Source organism: Artemia sp. Qi Xiang Cuo, chromosome 3 (genome assembly GCF_049724085.1).
Source record: "Artemia sp. Qi Xiang Cuo chromosome 3, ASM4972408v1, whole genome shotgun sequence".
Lineage (NCBI taxonomy): Eukaryota > Metazoa > Arthropoda > Branchiopoda > Anostraca > Artemiidae > Artemia > Artemia sp. Qi Xiang Cuo.
In genome coordinates, this window is record NC_142796.1 from 24,389,181 (window position 1) to 24,412,318 (window position 23,138).

General features: G+C 34.4%; 1 protein-coding gene across 1 annotated transcript; it reads right to left on the reverse strand.

The window, feature by feature from the left end:
- Window positions 1-6,651: 6,651 nt before the first annotated feature.
- On the reverse strand, window positions 6,652-21,260 carry hoip (NHP2-like protein 1 hoip). Its single transcript, XM_089086849.1, has 4 exons — window positions 21,121-21,260; window positions 12,947-13,070; window positions 10,025-10,162; window positions 6,652-6,832 (listed from the first exon to the last, which is right to left on the reverse strand). The coding sequence occupies exons 1-4, from the start codon at window positions 21,121-21,123 to the stop codon at window positions 6,708-6,710; spliced, it is 390 nt and encodes a 129-aa protein (XP_088942975.1). The 5' UTR covers window positions 21,124-21,260; the 3' UTR covers window positions 6,652-6,707.
- Between the last annotated feature and the right edge of the window lie 1,878 nt (window positions 21,261-23,138).

Genomic DNA, 23,138 nt, shown 5'->3' on the forward strand with positions numbered 1-23,138 from the left:
GTCGCCTCCGAGGAAGTGTCCAATCCTCCCGAGCGGTTTTTCCTAGCCCGACACACCCCCAGGGCAAATTTTTTCTGCAAAAATATGAGGGAGGGGATCATAATATACATAAAATGAACCGTGTGTTATAGAAAACCAAGACTTCTAGCCTGAAACCCAGGACGATCAGAAGGAGGGGAGTGACATTAGATGCTAATTTAAGACATATTAAGAGCTTTTAAGGAAATACCCCTTTTTCATTAAGATAAATTCATGGATATTTCACAGTATCCTAGCAATGTTTCCAAGCTCCCACCTAGTAGCCTTCATTTACAAAGCATGCATTGATAATACATGTAGGTTTTTAGGTGTTATTGTGGCTTTAAAAGGATAAAGAATAACATGCCAAATTTCAGGAAAGACGAAGGGAGAGGACTCCAGGGGAGGAACATCTGTGGGGGGAGGAGATTCAAGCGTACATTTATTATTATCCAACCTCCATCCACTACTCGCTGCTCGCCTATGAGAAAGTGTCCAGTCCCCCTGAACGGTTTCTCTTAGCCATGGGTACATTTCTCACTAAAATATCAAAACATGGAAAGGAGGGGAAATTCTATTTCGAGAAATTCCTACCATCCACCCCGTGAGCTGTGGGGGGAGTTTGGTCAGTTTTATCTCATTCCAGGGATGGAATCCGACCATCCCACGCACAGTGGGGAGAGTTTGATCTAGGTCTACTCATTCATGGGACGGAATCCGGGCTTCAGCTAGGCGATAAAAGAGGCTAAAAAACGCTATTGCTCAAGATAACATAAAATGTAGTAATTAGAGGGAAGTTATCATATAATTTCTACGGCAACCCTCTAATTTCAGAGCATCCCTGTTTCTACCGCTCAGCCAGCGAGATTCATGCCCTGGCAAAATTTCAGTCATTGATACATAGTTTTTCTGGAAGACCCCCTGAATTTTCCATGATGAGATGTAATATGAATGATGCAAGCCCAGACCGGAATGGAGCTACGTCACTGTTTTCACACTAGCATCAGCTCTCCCCATGACACCCCCCCCCTTTGAAAACAGAGAAGTCCTCCCCTTTCTTTGCTAGTGTTTGATACTCTAAGCATTTTATCTCACAATGTTACACTATTGCTGCCCCTGTGACACACCACTGTCATCCCCCCTTTCTTTTATAGTGTTTGATACTCTAAGTATTTCATCTCACAATGTTAGGTGGGGGGTTGGGACACCATGACGAGCAAGGAGTTTTAAAGAAATGATACCCAGGTTTGCCCGTTTGATCATCTCCTGTGTCTGTTTTTTCCACTTCACGTCCTGTGTGAGATATATTCCTAACAGTTTGATATCCATGATGCTGCAACCTGAAACTTTCTGTAAAGTAAGGGATGAGTTGTCCCTCAAAAAATAAAAAGTTAATAAGAGCGATTTTCACGATTGACGATCATTTTGCCCTCCTCAGTTTGGCGTCATAAACTCACCATTATTTTGTCTGCCTCGATTGAAACACTCTTTTCACCCAGCTCCAGTGCGGATGAATCATCAACAAACTTAATGCGATCCGACTAATCATTTGCCAACTCATTTACCATCTCCAAGAAAAGTAGAGAGCCTAAAATTGTTCCCTGGGGAACTCCACAGTAGATTGGCTAGGGATCAGAGTAGGCTGATTTGTACTTAGTTTTTTTTTACTACAAAATTTACAACTATTCTTACCAAATATACTTCAACATTAAAATTTTTCAATAGCTTGCGGATAAGGGTTCTATGACAGATCAAATCGAATGCTTTCTTTAGGTCAATCGCGATGAGGTTGACCCAGCGTTCCAGTTCATCTAGATGCTTGAAAATCTTATCAAGCAAACCAACTAAGTAATGGCTTGTCAAACTTGGGAATATTAGCAAATTGTTGAGGGTCGATTTTATGCAGAATAAAAGTTTTCAGCCACCCAGCGATAAAACTTTCATTGATCTTGCTAAAAATAGATGTCATCGTAATAGGCTGCATACCTGTAAAATCCCAAGGGGCTCCTTTTTGAGGGGGGGATAGGAGTTATGAATCCCATTTTCCAATTTTTTGGATACTGGCCTGACATTGTAATCTTGTTAAATATTAAAGTTAACGGAGCATCAAAAATTCAGGAAAAGCCTTATTGAGGTAAATCGAGTGGTGTAATAATGGTCCTCTTCAGTTTCATCAATTTGAGGCGAACTTGGGATTCTGTGATGATTGGGAAATCCATAAAATCTGACGATGGATGCGAAAAATCCTCTGAGTTTAGCGGTGGAAGTGACTGAACAATTCCTGCCAGGTGAGTGTTTAGTCGATCTGGAGTTTCTTTTTCGGGCTCATCGTGGGAAGAAAAAGAAATTCCTTTTTTAGATTTCTTGTACTAAAAAGCTGGAATTTTCTGATTTTTACTTTTATAAAGCTCAAACAGAATACATCATTCCGGGTTGACAAAAATTCAGAAGTTAATCAAGACCAAAAACATTCTGCACAGGAAACTCCTATTCGCAAAACTGTATTACACCAGAATCTCACTTTGTAAAACAAGCAGAGGACAAGAATTTTTCGGGCGACCCCCCCCCCCCCAAATAATTCAAAGGCCTATTCAGTATTTTCACATTTGTGTTTAAACTGAATTTTATTGATTTTATTTTTATCTGTTTTGTTATTTCTAAACTGTTTGTTTTAACTGAGGACGAATAATAAGAGGTGCAATTGGGCTTGTAAAATAATCCTGGCAATACTTAACAAACTGTTGGGAAAGATCTCTTTCAAAGCAGCTCCCTTCCGAATAAAAACGCCAATTTCAACGGTGTTTCAACTTCTGGAGATATTCCTGAAATTGTCTTCCGTAAAGCGGTAAAGGTGCAAACAATCCTCTGCACATTTGCTAGGATGTCGACAGTTGATTCAAATCTATTTTCCTTCAATGGTAGTTCTAATTTAGGAACCAGATATATGTTGCCAGGGAACAATTGTAGGAGAGGAGGGGGAGCAAAGGAACATCAAATTTGGCCAAAAATTCCTGAATCGGAAACGCACAATACACGGAAGTGTTGTAGCAGCAGACTCTAGTTTTTCTGTTTCCAGATGGAAGGCCTTTCCACCGAAGGTTTTGGCACTAACGCTGAAGGACAGTTTTGTAGTATTCTTGGTTTACTGTCTGCCCCCAGGGCAAATTTATAAGGCACGATAAACAGAATGAAAAAAAAACCAACGTTGTCTTTATACTTAACCAACTTTGTTGCGCTCTCTTTGGTTGTGGTGAATCTGATCTCTTCCACTAAGAAGATTCAGCCCTTGTTTCTGGGTCATACCCAAAACCCAAGATTTGTCCCGTTATACCCTGCTCCAAAATTCGTACGTAAATTTTGACTCAATTGAACACTTCGTGGGACACAAAATCAGTGTTTTTTCTGCTCGTCTGACAATTTTAATCTGAATTCTTGCTCAGACACTACCCATAAGACAAAACGGACTAAACCGCAGGGAATCATAAATTCAAGTCCTCAGCAGTTTTCATGTGGAGGCCGCCCGAGTAGGTGGTCACTATCAGCTGACTTGCGGCCTTCTATGAATCCGTTAAACAGATAAAGTGATACCTACTAAGATATTTGTCTCCAAAAGCTATTTTAAACAGACCATAAGTCTCCGAAGCAGATTTTCCGGTTGAAGCGAAACTTAGCACAAATATATTATTCCAGTCCTTCATCCATTTTGCGCAATTAACACGCCACCAAGAAACACACACATACCCCCACTAAAGAGGCTGTCATGCTGTATTGAACGGTTCTAGGCGTTTACCCCCCCCCCCCGCGGAAAATACGGCTTTCCAAATTTGAGAATTTTATTTGAGTTTTATTTTTTTTAATTTCCGTAGGGGGAAGGAATTTTGGTACTTATGTATTATGCGCCCCTCACTCAAGTTTACGCTCTGTAAAACTTGAGGGCACACCGTTTTTTTGTTTGTCAGTTTCTTCGTTACTTTAGAAATAAATTCAGACTATAGATTTGCATATTAGAGGGGGGGGGGGGGGGGTTAAGCATAGCAGGTCTGCATACAAAATGTGTTTGGTACGATTATTCTGCATATTAGATAGATAGATAAATAAGTGTATTTTAAAGTCAAATATACTGCCATGAACACAGTAAAATAACATAAATGAATATAGTGAATTGGGGTGAGGGTGTTAACCCCCGGAAAATACCCCAACGCGGAAAATCTCCCCATGGAAAGTAACCCCCGCAGAATATACCCCCCCCCCCTGTGGAAAAATGTTTCTAAATTTCAAACTTTTATTTGTTTTTTTTTTAGTTTCGAAGGTCTAAGAAACAGGGAAAAGAAAAATTTAAATACCAGGAGTATCTTAAAAACTTAGAAGAAAAAAAACAAACTCAAATCCATTTATGTTGAAAAAACTTCCATATCAACTTTTGTAGCTTTTGGCAGTAGCGGGTACCAAGGGGGGGGGGGGGGTATTTACGGAGTGGTTAAGTATTTGGACAGTTTGAAGTCAGAAAACAATTCTTTCTATATGGCAACTAAAAAATAACAGAAGAATAGTGAGATATCTGGAAATTTTGTTAACTAAAAAAAAAAAAAAAAAAAAAAAAAAAAAAAAAAAAAATCCCAGTATAAAGTAAATGTAATGTTTCATTTAAGTGTTTTTCCCAAGTGTTAAATGTCTTTTTTTTTAATGACCGTTTTTCCAAGTATTAAGTACTATAATTTATAGTAGGTTAATTTAATGTTTCATTTAAGTGTTTTATGATGATCGCTGATGAAAATTTGTTAGTTGTGCCTTTCATTTATGTTATTTTACTGTGTGCATAGCAGAATGTTTGGCTTTAAAATACACTTATTTATCAACCTATATAATATGCAGAATAATTTTACGAAACACATTTTACATGCAAACCCGCTATACTTTATCACCCCCCCCCCCCCCATCCCCCCCAATGTGCAAATATATAGCCCAAATTTATTTCTAAAGTAACAAAAAAACTAACGAAGAAACCAGTGTGTTCTCGAATTTTACACAGCGCTAACTTGAGTGAGTGGCGCGTAATAGACAAGTACTAAATTTTCTCCCCCCTACGGAAATTAAAAAAATAAAACTCAAATAAAATTCTCAAATTCGGAAAGCCTTATTTTCTACGGGGGGGGGGTAAACGCCGGCAACCCGTATTGAACACTTATACCTTGGTGCATGTTTCAGAACATTTTAGACGCACAGACATCAGTTCCTTCAAACGGGCATTATATCGACTCCTCGTGAGCAGTGGTACCACCTGTTTTTTGCACCTTGGAGTTTTTTGTCTTCAATTTACTCATTTGTATCTTGGACGAAATCATATAAACAGGCGTTCCCTTCAGGCCCGAAGACTACAAACTATGATTGTAGAACTTATCAAATTTCGCCAACGATCTGAATAATTGACCGTTCATAAGCCCAAAGAGTTCAAGTCTTCTTAGTATTTTAGCGTCAAATAACTTGGTCATCTCTTAACTTTTGTGTCTGAACGGAACGATTTTTCTTTTCAGAAGTGTATCTTGCCTGAATACAAAAAAATACCAATTGGGGTGGTCAATTCCTTGTCCCTCTCCCTCCCCATGCATTTAAACACATTTTATTCGTTGTCCGTACACTACTGTGTCCAGTGTCAACTTCGATGAAATTGAATTATCTTTGTGTAGTATATTAAGCCATATCGAAAGGTACAGCCCAAAGACCTCCCTGATTTTGTTAAATAGTTCTTGTCAAAATCAAGAAATACTCGCACATGATGTGTGGCCAAAATTGCAGATTATCTAGTTTTTATTACACAATCTGTATTAATGTGTTTATTGAATATTACGAATGATATATTCATACATTATCCCAAATTAATAAACAACCAAGTTATTCATACATACAAACAACAAAAATAAAAAATAATAAGGAAAAAAAATTTCCTTGCCTCAAAACTGGCAATGAAAAATAAAACAGATTGTTTTTTTAATGATTTGATTATGAAGGGCCCAGAAATTTTAAGAAGATTTAGGATTTCAGGGAGTAAGACAGGCCTCAAGGCCCCCTGGGTCAACTTTAGCTCTAGTCTATTCAGTGTCACTTATGTGTACGAAATGATATAGTGCAAAACCGAAATATTTTGCAATATATATGTAGCCAGAAATTTAAAGAAATCAATTTTTACAGCCCAGCAATTTCAACGAAAACAATTTCAAGATAGGAATTCTGCGGAAATGATGTAGATGTAACGGCACCATGTCACCAGCACCGATTCATAGGCGGTTAGTGACAATTATCCAATTTTTTAAAAACATTTAAATAAGAGAGTCACTTGATATAAATCGTAAAATAAGTCACCCAAAAATCACTAAACTTGAGAGAAATAACACCAGCAAAGTTCTAAATAGGTTTACCCTGGAAATACTTCATTTTTTTAGTATTTAATAGCATAAATGTGTTGCACCTTTTGACCCCGGAAAGTAATTTGAAGACATATTGAACTATCTTTAAAAAAAATCCCGATAGGGTAAAACAGAACTAGGGAAGAAAAAAGAATCGCCAAGGGTTGTAACCCCGTGCACATTTTTTTGGCACTATTAAGATAACCCTGCTCAACTAGTGAATAAACAAAACTATGCTAAATCACGCATTTTAAATGCAAATCCATACAAAAATATGAAAAAAGGGCATTATATCAGCAATTTTTCAATCTCAAGTTGAATTTGTTGAATCTGTGGCTTCAGCTGTGAACCTTCGTGCTGCGTAACTGAACAGGATATCACAGGACGAGACACTCCGCAAGCTCGCCCAAGTGCTGCAAGAGAAAAGATGTATTTGGTAAATTGAGTTGCTAGTTCATTTTTACTCTGGCCTTTTGGGCTATAAATATATTAATAACATAAACTATAATCTAGTCATGTTTAACCTGATCTGGGAAACTGGCCTAACCATTTGTTAGCACAATTCGAGCGGTGAATCTATTCAAAAGAACGATCAAAAATCTTAACGGATTTATTACAAAACACCCAAAGCAGAAAATTCAAAAAAGATGGGTAATTATTCCTCAGTTAATGATTTCATATTTTATAACGTTGCCACAATTTTTTTTAGCAGCGGCATCTAGAAACACATACAGAGAACTACACACAATACAGAGAACTACAAGAGAAACACACAATACAGAGAAACACACAATACAGAGAACTACAAGAAGTTATCTGGTCATCTAAATAAAATTTTTCTAAGCACTAATTTTATCAAATACATTTTAGCAAACCATTACAGTTGTGTATTTGTTATAACCACACATTAAGTAAATAAATAGGGAAAGAAATCATAAACACTATCTACTGGATAAATTATAACCAGAAGCACTAATAGGTCAATTAAAACAAAATTATATATTATATATATATATATATATATATATATATATATATATATATATATATATATATATATATATATATATATATATATATATATATATATATATATATATATATATATATATATATATATATATATATATATATATATACATATACATATATATATATATATATATATATATATATATATATATACATATACATATATATATATATATATATATATATATATATATATATATATATATATATATATATATATATAATATTTATATAACTATAAATGTTTATAAATATATAAATATATATTGTTTAGGGATGTACGTACATAAATGCCAGCTTTACTTAAGACATAAATTTCATGATAAATATATATAAAAAAAAAAGCCAAATCAAATAACAACCAAAAGAAAATGATATGAAAAAAGAAACGTTTTCCAGACCTTAAAAATATTTTTAGTTTAGTGTGTTTTTTTTTTTAATATGCCTCCTTATTTTGCATATCATTTCCAAAGTGTGATGCAATTTCTTTTTAAATGGTAATACAGACTTAATTGAGAAGTAAGGCTGTGGTTTAGACATAATAATGTGACTTAAAAGGGGTTGTTAATATAGTGTACCAAGAGGCTAATAGACTGATCTACCATTGTACTTTGAGAATAGAATTATCCAGCAATCCTACGGTATTACTATTTTGAAACAACAAAAAGACCAAATATGAAGTTTTCAATTTTTTTTCAGTCACCCCTTTGTCCCCCCTTCCTGTTTGTAAGGCTTTATGACTTTATTATACCTCTTTTTAATTGTGAAAAAACAATTTTTTCAAATGTGACATAGAGTATGCTTTCATTTCATTATAGAGGTTGACAGACCTCTATAAATTGCCAGGATTTGAGTCAAATCTTAAGCCATTTTTTTTAAGATAGCACCACTTTGTTTAGCATCTTCCGTAACTTATAAATAAGGGTATAAGGGGTTGGGATCAATTTAGTATTGGGTGACATGACAAGAATCAATTGGGAAAAAAATTGGAAACATTTGGAAAAATAGTATGCAATACAATATATAATAAAAGAACAAGGAATTATTGCTAAGGACAATTTATTTTTGTTTTAGTTTCCAGAGTTTTATATTATATAGTAATTATATAACGATGAAATAAATGAAGAAATTGATTGCCTCCAATTTTTGATATCTTGTTAAAAAGAACAACTGTACTTTTGAGATAATCAAGAACTAGCTATCAAACTAATGACTAGACCTTGTAAGATGTTAATTTGTGGAGAAGTCTAATTTTAAATCAAATAGATAAAGTTAGTGTTTGCTAAAATGTGTTTGATCAAATTAGTGCCTAGAAAATTTTTATTTAGATGGCCAGATAACTTCTTGTAGTTCTCTGTATCATTCATTATTTCTAGAGAAAGTTGAATCAAGTGCTTTGATTCTAAAATGTCGAAAGATGAAAGTAGACCCCAACCAATTTAGCTTATTAACACCTCTATTTTATACAACTTTTTAATTCTATGAATTTATCCCCTAACGCAAAAGTATAGACAACTTACAAGAGAGAAAATCAACCAAAAAATCATCAATTAGCATTTGGCATTTCTCCCCATTTTTTTCAAGCTTCTTAATTATTTTCTTAGAAACTGAGATCAGACCCATATTACCGCATTAATTTTGCCAGTTAAATTAGTTACACTGGTTTTCCTTGATTATTAGATGGGGAAAATGTCAAGAAACACTTTTTTACCGGCACTAGCTACGGTTTCCACTCTTAATACCCAGAATAAAAATCTTCACGTGTGCAACTTACTGACAAACTACCTTGAACTCTGGTTTCTAAATTTCTACGATTTCTAATAATTAAAAATCTAAGAACTCTACCCCTTGTGTTTTAACCAAAAATACATTATCAGTAAATCTTACCGACTTATATATTTTTAAACTTATATATTATCAAATGGACTCATATAGATCTGATAAATCAAATAAAACTTAATTAAGATATGATAGGAGTACAAAATAGCAATACGATTTAAAATTCTTATATTAGTCTGAGATCATTAATATTATTATGGGACATTCCTAGTTCTTTGAATATCTAGATTCTATTTCAGTTTGATATAGGATTATAACACATATAGCAACTACGTATTACTGAGAGTATTGTTGAAAAAAGACAGAATACTTAAATCTAAAGTACTGATGAACATGCCGTTTTTTTTATTAACAATACTGACGCTAGGCTGAAGTATTCCGTCTTTTAAGCCCAAAAGACTTTCGTCTCCTGAAAACCTTTCATTTGACATGCATGTTTTGAGGGTGGCGTCTCAAAAAGACAAAATTTTCAGGAAGGTAGATTTAGATACATTTCTCAATAAGAAATAAAGAATTATGATTACTCCATTAAAAGTGCGAATTATTTCCGCTATTAAAATTTTATGTTCATACAATTCCAAAAAAAAAAAAAAAAAAAAAAAAAAAAAAAAAAAAAAAAAAAAACAGGGCTACCTAATACATCAGGAATTATACCATATAAAAAAAACTTATTGGATAGCAACAATTGTGCTCACGTTTTCAAATTTCCTACTTATTTATTTTTAGACACATACCTTGCTTAGATCGCACAAAAACATAAGGAACATTTTTATCTTCACAGAGGAGTGGTAAATGAAGAAGAATTTCAAGGGGCTCAGCATCAGCAGCCATGACAATAAATTCAGACAGGCCTCTATTCAGGGTCTTTGTAGCTGAAATCGTAATACAAGATTTATAATAATACCCAAAATAAAAACAAAAAGCTGTTAGATTTTATCTAACCAAAAGTAAAGAAAAACTAACTTACCATTCCGAGCTGAGTTCACATACAGTATTCTTATTATAACTGAAAAAACGGTACTTATGCATTATACGAGAAACACTCGATAATTTAGATCGTGAAGATCGTGATAGAATATAGTGTCTCACCATGGATGTTCAAATTAAGATTTGTGATTTACCCAAAAGCAGAGAGAATGTGGGGTTCCGCAAAATGGAGGAATAAACAGCACCAAGGTACCTCCCGCCATTATTTAAAATCATACTTAGCAGAATACATGTGGCGGGCGGCAGTAAAGACAGAACTTGTTTCAACACGATTCTTTAGAACATTCCTGCGTTCTGGGCACATGATTCTAAGTTGTAGTTTTCACAATTTTGCTAATAAAGTATTATATTTTCATCACATTTTGTTTTATTTCATTAGCATTAACCAAACTTCACTTCTCGAGCGTTTCTCGTATAATACATAACTAACAAAAGATATTTTGCTTCTTTTGGGTCTGATGGTTAGTTTAGAAAGATTCACATTTTTGTTTCCAGACTCAAACCCCAAAACAAGACTAAGTTTGCTTTTTTCCCTCAGGCCTTAGATCAGTTTCAATATTGCTAGCCGATCACAATAGAAATTAGGCTAGTGCACCATCCCACCAATAGGAGAGAATATTAAGGATGAATTCATTTACCTTCTCGTCAAATCACTCATTTCTCAAGCCAGAGGGAAAACAGCTTGGTTTAGGCAAAAACGAATTAGTAGCAAGATATTAATTCTATAGCAAACTAAAATATTTGTTTATTCACTAAAAAGTGATACAATCAACATCACAAAACACAAAAACTTTTAAGGGTAAACAAACTAATGCAAGAAAAAAAACATGATGTTTGACAAAAAGTTGTCAGTTAACAGTCCCAATTACTGAACAGGTACATTTTAGTTAATTATAAAATGCTTTCAGGAAAGCATTACTTTAAGTTTAGCATAAAAAGTGGAGTGTTAGAAGTAGTAGCACTGTATATTCAAGAAAATCTTTGTTTTGTTTTTTTTTAGATTTTTTTTTATTTTAAATTTTTGTATATTTGTTTTAAATTTAATGCCAATCTTTACTTTCATTTCAAAAACTATTTTTATTTTTATTAAAACAGGGTCCATCATCATTTTCATAGATTGAAACTTCAGAAGATTTAACTGTTGAAAGTTACTTCACCTTTTTTTTTCAAAAACTTGTGGTTTAGACAATCCTGAAATGGTGCTCAGAAATAGGTAGAAGGTTATAGGTACAGGTTGTAAGATAAAAGTTTTCCACCTATAACTCAAAATGTGAAAAACAGCATTTAAACTTTTTCTCAAAAAGAACATTAGATTTGTATAGCCAATATTAGTTCAATTAAGCTTTCACGAATCAATTTGTCAATAGGTTGAAATAATCTTTTTGTATTCCTAGTACACAAAAAAAACTGCTTCTGCAACTACTGTTATCTATAGTCTCTATGACTGGAGTGTGATTTCGGATATAGCATTGTGCCTATTACCAGGCAGCAAAAACATATTTTGATTTTAGAAAAAAACAAAAATAGATAACTTAGTGTAGAAAAATTCAAGGAATATTAATCATTTCATAGTTCACACTAAAAACTCTGAAAATTTACAAATGTTACATTAGAAGTAACATTATAATTACTCCATTGTATAGTTTTTTAACAGCTCTTGTATATCATCAATGTAATTATAAGAATTGCATTTCTGTTGGAGATGTTTTGTTTAATCATATACAACCATTAACACTAACGTTATCTACGATATAAGACAGTTAAATTTTAAAATTAAAAATAAACTAACATAAAAATGCAGCTCCTTTGCAAATAAAACTAAATAAAGCAAAAGCTTGGGTACATAGAATACTGATAAATTTAATACCCAATCAACAATCAAATGATCCATTACCTTATGTCAAAAGAGAATTTCAACTTAAATCCTAACCATATTTGCATATTCATATATTTAACATTAATGAATAAACAACTTGAAATAAATAAATGTAATTCAGTTATTTTGTCATTTATTTTAAGATCTTATTTTAATTTATTTCAAAAATCCTATTGTAATTTATTATATAATTCCTTGATATTTAAAAACCTATTGTAATTTATTTTGCCAAGAAAGGTATCTTTTTTTCCGACAATAACACAGCAGACCATAGGTTCATATCCATATTTTAGACTATTTTTAGTAGCCTGTTACATGCAAGAACGAGGAAGGCGATAGCATCAATTAGGGAAGGGCCTGTGTGCCAAGATTTTTTCCCCATCCTCCTAATACCTTTTAGGGGTATTTTCATTGCTTTTGCTTGCATTATCATAAAACAACAAAATGCCCCCCCTCGATATTGATAAATGCATTTTGCCCCATCTCCAACATTTTCGTGAATTAACAGCAATGGAAGAAAGAAGAGTCCTTTCACCAGGATTGGTCTGAAATGTTCCACCACTCAAAAAATTAAGAAAATGATACATAAGAAAATACACATATACTCATACTCTGATACTTATTTCTAATTGATGGAACTGTGACTTGAAGCTTACTTATATGCTATTTCATAATTATAAATCCTCTATTCTAAAAGGGATGGTTAGAATAAACATCCTAGAGGACAACAGCACCCATAGTTAAACCTATGAAATTACATATATACTCAAATGCATTGAAGTATCATTTTTACCTTCATTTGCACCTCTCCTGAGTTGCTTATAGTTATTGGCTTGTTGAACCAAATTTAATATTTTTGTGGTTAAAACAGGATCAGCAAGAGGATATGCTTTTGGATTGATCTCTGGTTCTGTAGCCTAAAAAAAGAAAAAAAAAACATGATTTCAATGTGTTTTAAGAAAATGCCAAAAAACGTTGGTAGGAGTCAAATATACAGACAGTTCAAGAGAAGGCCAAATCTACAACACATCTACTAAGATAGCCACTAGAAAAACTTTTCATACTGTTTCAATGTAGACTTTGCATATTCAAAACAAACAAGTAAATAAACTTATACATGCATATAGCCTCTCATATGTTATTTTAGTTTATTGATTTATTTATAAAGATACAGATAATATACACTATGGGTCTTGCCAAGCCAAAGACTATTCGAAACTGAAGACTCCAAATATTTGTGTAATGAAGTGAAAATAAGTTATATTAACAAAAAAAAACTAATTTTAAAAAGTAGTTTCCCAAAAAAGAACAAAGATAAATTGCTATGAGCAAATGAAAGAAACCTAAAAGACAGTAGAATATGAAATACACAAAAACTATTTTTTTTTTTTTTTTTTGCTTCAAAAAATTAAATTTTGGTCAGGGGTACAACTCCCTGAGTTATTATACAAGTTGGGCTGCCACCCCAAAAACTTAGTCAAATCCTTTTCCACCCTTTTCTTCAGTATAGAAAATTAATAACTAAATAAAAGTATAATTGTCAATCAATAATTTTTTGAAGTAATCTATTTAGTTTTCAGCAAAGCACAAATGGCACTTTCAGCCAAGTCTTTAGGGGGGTTTGAGGAGGTAGCAGACCTATATTGTTTGTAGTATTTAATGCTAGTTTTGACTTAAACTTGAGTATTCCTTTCTAGCAATTTCTCCTCATTTTAAGCTAGACCTGGTTTATAATATGACTTTCTTTGTACTTATTTTAGGTAATGTTGCTCTTCACTTGTGTCTGGAATGTTATTTTTAAGGAAATATGTTTTAATCACAAAAAATGTATAAGCAAATTTAACCATAAGAAAGATAAGAAGAAACAACAAAATGGACAATATTGACACAAAAAACATATATAATAGCTGTAGATTCAGTTTAGTGCCCTTACTACTGCTATTACTGACCAGCATTGCCAATACTTTGGGAGAAATTGTTCCAACCAAATTGTACCCAGAAGATTATTTGTAGTACAATTATAAACTGAAAAGCAAGCAACTTTTTTTCACTTGTCTCTTCCTCCTCTCTCAACAAGTAATTCTGAGTGTACTACAAAGAATCACCAAGATTTCACAAAGACTAATATTCATAGATTTCTTTTTGAGTTGTGTTTGATTTTGATCAAAATCCCTTTTCTTTTGCTTAAATCCCTAAGAAGTAGAACATAAAACTTGACCTGGCAAATACAGCCTAAATGTACTCAAATATGCCAGTAATTTTGGATTGTACCATAAAATGACCCAACAAACTACAATTGCAACACTACTACTGAAAACTTGCAAAAACAATTAGTTTTGTTTTTTTTAAACAAACAGTGTAACAACAAAACTTGTACTTTATCACATGCAGAAAATTTACACAAAAGCAAGATTTCTGTGTTGCTTCCACTTTAATCCATTTTTTGTCAACTATATTTTTGCATTAACAAAAAATAATACCATTTTATTTTGTTCCCATATTTTAAATATTTGAGATAATGAGCTCTATCTACATAATTCTCAATTTGACAAAAAAAAATGTTTTTATTTGAAAAATAGCCCCTCCTATCCTAATAGTGTTCATATAGCATAGCTGAGTATATAGCAAAAAAAAACTTTTTCAAATTCTTGAAACATAATGAAAATGATCATTGAAGTGGAAGCAACCCAGCAAATCTGTTTATTATAGGTTTTCTGCATACTACAAAGCATGGTAAGAATTTTGTTATTATAGCAATATCTTCAGAAAAGGCATGGACAAGAGTGTTACCATAGTAGGTCTATATTTATAATTAACAGGGATTCCAGAAAAAAACATGACACTCCTGAAGAATGACATCAGACCAAAATAAGAAGTGCACCACTTTGATCATCATGTTTGAAAACTCTGTATAATCCCTTCCTTTGTGAACAAAAGGAAAACCAGTTATTTATCTGAGGAAGCACTCTTGTGTCTCTATTGTTTTTTTGTTTTTTTCTATCAAACCAATAGTGTTTCTATCAAACCAGCAGGAAAAGGAATTGCAACCAGTGCCATACAACCATCTTTTTATAGCCTAACAAATAAACAATGTTGTCTTTAAAAGCCCATAAAGAAAAAGAAGATTTGCTCAACTCTAGCTTTCATACAAATTTCTCCACTCAGCCCATAGCAAACCCTCCACCCACTTTACCAGAGCAACCAATTGGAGAACCAATGTATATGACAATTATATGTGTAGAGAATGTTCTGAAAAGGCTTAAAAGACTGGATGCAAATAAAGCTGCTGGGCCAGATAATCTACAACCCAGACTATTAAAAGAAGCACCTGAACAAATTGCTGAGCTACTAGAAGTGATTTTTGGGATGTCACTTACTTCCAAAGTGCTCCCAAGTGATTGGAAGCAGGCAAAATCAAGACCATCTTCAAAAAAAGGGAGAAATGACCAAGCCAGTAATTATCACCCTCTAAGTCTTACTTTTGTTGTATGCAAGGTCCTTGAGAGCATCATAAATGACACACTGGTCTCTCACCTAGAAAGGAATCAGTCATTTTCAAAAAGTCAGTATGGTTTCTGTAAAGGTTACTCAGTCAACACAAATCTCATTGAAACATATGACTTTGTGACCAGACTCTTGGATGATGGCCTTCTGGTGGATGTCATATTGCTTGATCAAAAGCCTTTGATAAAGTACAGCGTCAACTTCTGCTCCTGAATATGGAAGCATACAGGGTACATGAGGATATAGTTGCCTGGATTGAAGCCTTTCTTACTGGAAGAACTCAGAGGGTAGTACTCTATGATACCACCAGTAAAACTGTTTATTCAGGTGAAATTCCTGTCAATAGTGGAGTCCCACAGGGCACAATCTTGGTGCCCACATTGTTCAACATATATATTAACAACTGTACAACAAACCTAAACAACCCACTGGCACTATATGCTGATGATTGCAAGCTCTTAGGACAGGCCCAAATTAGCCACTCACTATACAATGCAGGGAGACTTAGATCAACTATCTAGATGGTCATCTGAGTGGGGTTTGCAGTTCAACATGTCAAAATACAAAGTCCTGTATCTTGGACACAACAATCCTAGACAACCTTACTGTATTGGAGATAACCTACTTAAAGCTGTAAGTGGGGAGAAGGACCTGGGGGTTATTGTCAATGATGGACTCAAGTTCAACAGCCACACACAAGCTCAAGTTGCTAAAGCAATTCTTTTCTCTATGTGCTGTCCCTTACTGGAACAGCCTCTTCAAAGCCACCATACAGTCCCAAACCATAGTTGTATTCAAGAAAGGAGTTGACCAGGACTGGGCCAATGCAGAGTATACCTGGGATGCCAAACCTTAGTCATGTAACACCACCATCAAGATGTTCCACAGGAGGCTCATCACCACCTTATCTCACTGGACATGCAATTTAAGGTAATAAGTTAGCATGGTATTCACATCATGACAAGACAGCTAACCCTATTGATTATGTTAGGCTATTGTAAACCAAAGACTGGCAAGATGAATACAAGATACTAGGCTAGGGTATACAGGAGTGCTATTATTGTTGTTAAAAGTAAAGGCTTCAGACATGGATGCTCAGTTGAGACTAATTTGATTGATGTGTAAGATTATATTACTGAGCATTTAGATCAAGCAATCCCTTTTGAAGAAGTAGAATCATTAAGTGGAGTGCCCAAGGGAACCATCTTGAGACCAACACTATTCAACATTTATATTAACAACACCCAAACCACAGTCAAAAATAAAATAAGTCTTCATGCTGATGACTCCATACTCATTGGACCTGTTGATGCACCCAATAAAAGTGCCTTTATATATCATTCTATACAGAATGACCTATCAGTACTTTCCCAGTGGGCAACTTCGCGAAGGCTTGAATTCAATGTAAATAAATGTCAAACAATACACTTTGGAAAGAAAAATGAGAAATGTCCTTATTATATGTTATGGATGGACAGATCCAAGACAGTCATCATCTTTTCTAAAGCAAAATGAGACTTGGGGAGACTATGCACAAACAGACAGTTATAGCCAAAGCACTCTAAACCCTTATAAAAAGAACAATCACTAGTAGGTCACCTATGGTGATGACTCCTGTCTCAAAGAGACTGAAACTCCCTACTCTTGTCTATAGATGTAAAAGGGGTGATATTATCATGATACATAAGCTCCTAAATTCTAACTCTCTATTAAATAAGTCATTTCAACTTGACTAATCTACCAGAACTAGGGGGCACAGTCAGAAACTATATCAGAACAGTTTGTGGAATTCACTCAGAAGTAGTCACTACCCCCATACTGCTGCCTTTAAAAGAGCCATTGATGGAAAATGGTCATCACAGCTGTAGGAAACTGGGTTGGATGCTGTAAAGATGTCCAATCATTGCCATCACTAAACAGCAATTCTACAGGATTTAGTCCTTATTTTGATGTACAGTGCAATTTAAGGTAATCACCATCTATAGTGTATAGCCTAATTTAAGGCTGAAGTTTAGGAGGGGTAACAACCTTCTGGGAAATTTTGATTAAGACCCATCCAATATGAATTTTTGGGGTCTATACTGATACCAATATATCAGTAGCTATTGTACTAAAATATTACTGATTTAATTTGCCAATTAGACCTAGTTCCCCTCCATAAAAAAAAAACTTAACCAAAGTTTTAACCCTGCATTCTCTACCCATATTCATTTTCACATGTTTCTGTCTGGTCTATTAGGCTACCCACCAAGGAATGGTAAAATTCTACTTTAGCTACTTTTGGCTGTCTTGGAAAGGGGTTAGGTTAGGAAAATGAAAATAAAAGGATGGGTCTACAGGCTAAAGTATGCCTAGGGAAGGTATTTTGAAGTACCTAGCTACACTCCATCTCCCTTTATAGGGTCCTGAGATTTGCCAACATGACAGGTCTACCTATTGAAACTTTGACAAAACAGTATTTTACCTTAATTTTCAGTTATCAGTTTCTTTTTCTCTGGCTTTAGTTCTGGAAATGCAATTCCTGTTATTTGAGTAGAATTTTAAGCCATATGAATATTTTTTTTTTCAAAATTTAGAAAATGTATTTGCATATCTCTAAAACCTTATAATTGGGATTGAGCCAAGTTGTGAAGCTGAAAACAATTTTGTTGTACTTCATTTAAGCATAAGATCTATTTTGCAAGGTTTCACTTTCATAACACACAGATTTTTAAAGGTCAGGACCATCTAGAGGAAGGAGTAGAGGTAGGTACTTCAAAATACCTTCCCCAGACACACTTTAGCCTGTAGACCCATCCCTGAAAGTTTCATTTTCCTAATCTAACCCCTGGCAATTTTTTTGTTATCTATATTACTGACTTACAAATAAAGTCAACATACCACTCTGAACCTAAATATAACCAAATGAACTGTACCCCAACCCCTAAATATATCCAAATCAGGGTATATATTTGCATATCAGGGGGGTGGGGGCAAAATTTATTTGTAATGTAAAGCAGCATTCACAAGCATGTCTAGCTAGAATCATGTGTCTAGACACGTGTCTAGCCAGAATCCAATGTCTAGGCAACAACTGTTCACAAGTAAAATTTGGCACTTAGCTAGACACACTAGACAAGGTGCTTGGCTAGACATTGAGTTCTAGCCTCTAGAACTCAATGTCTAGGATTTTTGATTACAGCCAATCAAAATGTGTCAAGATCCACTATTTTCATCATTTTTGTCTACATTTGTAAACTGAAATTTAAGTTTTGTGTTCTCATTAATTGGTTCTTTCATTTTAGGCAAATATGCAACACCAGACATAATAATGAAGCACACTAAGGCAATTGTTTTGCTTATCTCATCCATTAGCTTGTGATAGTAAAAATAGGGATTACAATATTTGAAAGTTTTGCCTGCATAAGCTCTGTCAATTGGCTAGAAATGACAATTTGAAACTAAATTTGTAGTTTTAGCTAAGCACTAAATTTTACATGTGAACAGTTGTTGCCTAGACATTGGATTCTGGCTAGACACGTGTCAAGACATGGGATTCCAGCTAGACATGCTTGTGAACGCCACTTAAATGAAGGTTATATTTTGAATCAAAATGCAATTTTGGTTGTATATTTGCACATTATGGGGGTGGGGGTATAAACTCTGTATGTATATGTATATTTATAGCAATATTTTGTATTTTTGCCACTGCTTTTTCTTTAAGCATGTGCTATGTCATTAACTAACAACAGCTGGGATGAACGCTATCTATAAAAACAATTATTGAACAATTTATAGCAGCAATTTCAAAAGATTTATGCATTGCATTTCTAGGGTGGAGAAAATTGTAATTTTTTTTCTTTTAAGTTGGAAAAAGAAGGAAAAAAGAGAATCAAGTTGATGATAAAGGTTCTCCCATTGGATAATATGTTAACTAGGATCATTATACATATTTTTAAGTAAGAATTGTTTTATTAACATGTCTCTTTATAAGGAGGACCAGTTCTAAGTTTATACCAATAAATTTTACCCCTGCTCCTTTATAAACCAATTCAGAGTATATATTTACACATTAGGGGGGTGGGGGTGAATTTTATTACTGATGTAAATGAGATTTAAGTTTAAACTTTTCCCCACCCCTATATATACCCTGAATTGGTATATAGAGAGGTGGGGGGGGGGTAAAATTCATTTCCAACAAAAATGATGATTAGGCTAGCCTATAGGCTATTAGGAAAGACCCTAAAAAAGCCAGCAAGTGGTTTGTTTACTTTATTTGTAATTCAATAATATGAATGACAAAAAAAATTTACCAGAAGTAGCTGAAGTAGAATTTTACCAAAATTTCAATAGGTATAGACCTGTCATGTCATCAAATATCAGGACCCTCTAGAAGGAGGAGAGGATGTAGGTACTTCAAAATACCTTCCCAGGATATAGGCTACTTTCCTGTAGATGCATCCCTGAAAGTTCCATTTACCAAACCTAAGCCCTTTCCAAGATAGCAAAAGTAGCTAAAGTAGAATTTTACCAAATACCTTCCCAGGACATACTTTGGTAAAGTTCTAGAAAATCATATTATTGAGTTAGGACTAAAGTGAAAACACCATTTGATGCCTTCTTTTATGCTGATTACAAATATAATAGCCTAATCATTTCTATCAGAAATGAATTTCAGTCCCCCCCTATATATGCCAATTCAGGGTTAGGTTAGGTATATATAGGGGGGCTGAAATTCATTTCCGATAGAAATGATTAGGCTATTATATTTACAATCAGCATAAAAAAAGGCATCAAATGGTGCATTCACTTTATTCCTAACTCAATAATATGATTTGGTAGAACTTTACCCATACTTTAGCCTGTAGTACCATCCCTGAAAGTTTCATTTTCCTAGCCTAACCCCTTTCCAAGATAGCCAAAAGTAGCTTAAGTAGAATTTTGATAAACAAAAACATTTCATCTAGAATTTTACCAAAGGTAATATTTGGATTGAAGCCTAGTGTTTAGCCTACTACCATTTTTCCTTTTTTTTTGATTTCACAAGATTCAGAGATGGTTTAGCCTAAGCCTAGTCAAGGAATATTGGTCAATATAGCCTATACCAAATCATATTATTGAGTTAGGACTAAAGTGAATACACCATTTGATGCCTTTTGTTATGTTGATTACGAATATAAGAAGCATTTCTATTGGATATGAATTTCAGCCCCCCCCCCTCTATAGAGGCCACGTCAGGGTTAGGTTAGGTATAGCCTATATCGGGGTGGGGGGGTTGAAATTCATTTCTAATAGAAATGCTTATTATATTTGTAATCAGCATAAAAAAAGGCATCGAATGGTGTATTCACTTTATTTGAAACTCAATAATATGATTTGGTATAGGCTATATTGACCGGAATATTTGTCTAAGCTTGGCACAAAGTAATTAAGAATTTAATGAATGGATTATACCAAAATTACTAAAACCAAATCCTCCCTTACCATCTTTAACCCCTCTGCGATGTCCTGAAATCGCTTCACTGAGGTGACTAAGAAAGTTATGGAATATGTAAACACGTGTTTTCCTCGCTTTCAGTCAAATGTTGCAGGTGTGTAAATTTTTACATGAACCTGGGTTTCCGGCGATTTGGGCTTGATTGGTGTCGCGTAATCTAGTTGTTCACGAACCGTACAATTGTACCTTGTTTCTACACTTTCGACTTCTGAAATTGACGGAGAAAAAGACTATCACCAAGTTTTGTTGACCCTCGATTACATATATATCCAAGGCTGAAATCCATTGGTATCAAAGGAGACAAAAGTATCTGTCCCCCTCTAGTCTTTTCACAATTTCTCGATTTCAAGTCTTTTCAAGGAGAATTATAAACTATCATGAAATTGAGCTTGGAAATGATTGGAGAATTCCAACTCATATTCGAAGTTAATTGAACTGAATGTTATTGAAAGAAGTTTAGTCACATTGAAGAAAAGGAGTCACATTATTGAATTACAGGTAGCGTAATATCATTCTAGAACGAATCAAATCATAGTTTTCCCAAAAGTCTGAAATAAATTTAGAGGCACTCCAGAATTTGTGGAAAGGTCTGTTCAGGCATTTTACTTTACCTGGCAGCATATCCTTACGTATTTGACCTTCTAGAAGGCTTTATATCTGTGCTTGATGAGAATTCCACCACAAAATGTTTCCGGAAGGAGCAAGTTTTATCAGAAGTTTTGTTTTAACTAGAATTTAAATGTGAGTATTTCTCACTTTCCACTTTTGATCCATTTCTTAAATGGCTGCTTATCTCCTGAGGCGACTAGCCAATCAAACTTTGCCTGGAAGTATTATGGTGATGTTGTGAGGAAATTGATAAATTAAAAAGAGGTGAGTCACTGGGGTTTTAGTTTTAGACTTAAGAGTTATGTTTAAACTTTTGCTAGGTTGGTGGAATAAAACACTGAAAAATTCCATCGTTTACTACATGACACCCAACAGGCATAAAAGCTGTCAGCATGAGGAACTAGTGGTGTCTCCAATGTCAGGATCTTCAACCATTATAGGAGGAAGAATATTGAACAGGGGAAATAAGAGCTACTAAATCAGTAAATTTATTGATCGATGGCTTTGGCTTTATCAGAAACTTCTCATCAAGGCCTGTTATAACCTAAAATATATCAAATTTCCTTTTAGTGTTAAAAGCGATCATCAGAAGTCCCGACAAACACCATGGCGGAAATAAGCCGTATCTTCTGTCCGTATGCCCGGAGAGAAGCCCTGCTCATATGCTCTCATATTGGAGGTGGGGTGGACATTTTAATATTTTTCCTAGACAGAACCATTTACTGAAAACAGTACTTCAGGGTATTTGAAGACTGGTGTTCCTCGGGAAAAATTATACCCTCTTAAATGACTAAGCACTGTACTGGATCTTGTATAACAAGTAACTGTTCGGGGTTTCATTTATTTTGGTGGGTTTTTTTTTTCGGTTAATAGTCTATTCCTAGCTATGGTATTTAGTATGGGCTGCACTCCCATTTTATTATAATATCTTGAATGCATGAATATATAATTGGTTGGAGCATGGGCGTAGGCAGCATATTGTGTAGGGGGGGGGGGGCAGTCGATAGTGTGATGGAGGGCCTTTTATCAACTGCTTTTCCAACCATCTGCTTTTTCAGACGTATCTAATGTAAATTTGAAGGTCTAGGATAAGGGGGGGCAGCTGCAAGATTCAAGGTAAAAATATGAAATTTTGTTTTGCCATCGAACGGCAATCCCCAGGTTAGTACAAACAGGGATATATGGTATCTTAGCTTATGTAAATTTGGTGTAGCGAAGGAAAATAGCAATGGCGATACACAGACATGGGCGTAGGGAGGGGGTCAGCTGTCCCCCCCCTAGACCTTCAAATTTACATTCGATATGGCTGAAAAAGCAGATGATTGGATAAGCAGTTGATAAAAGGCCCTCTATCACACTATCGACTGCCCCCCCCCCCCCGAGACAATATGCTGCC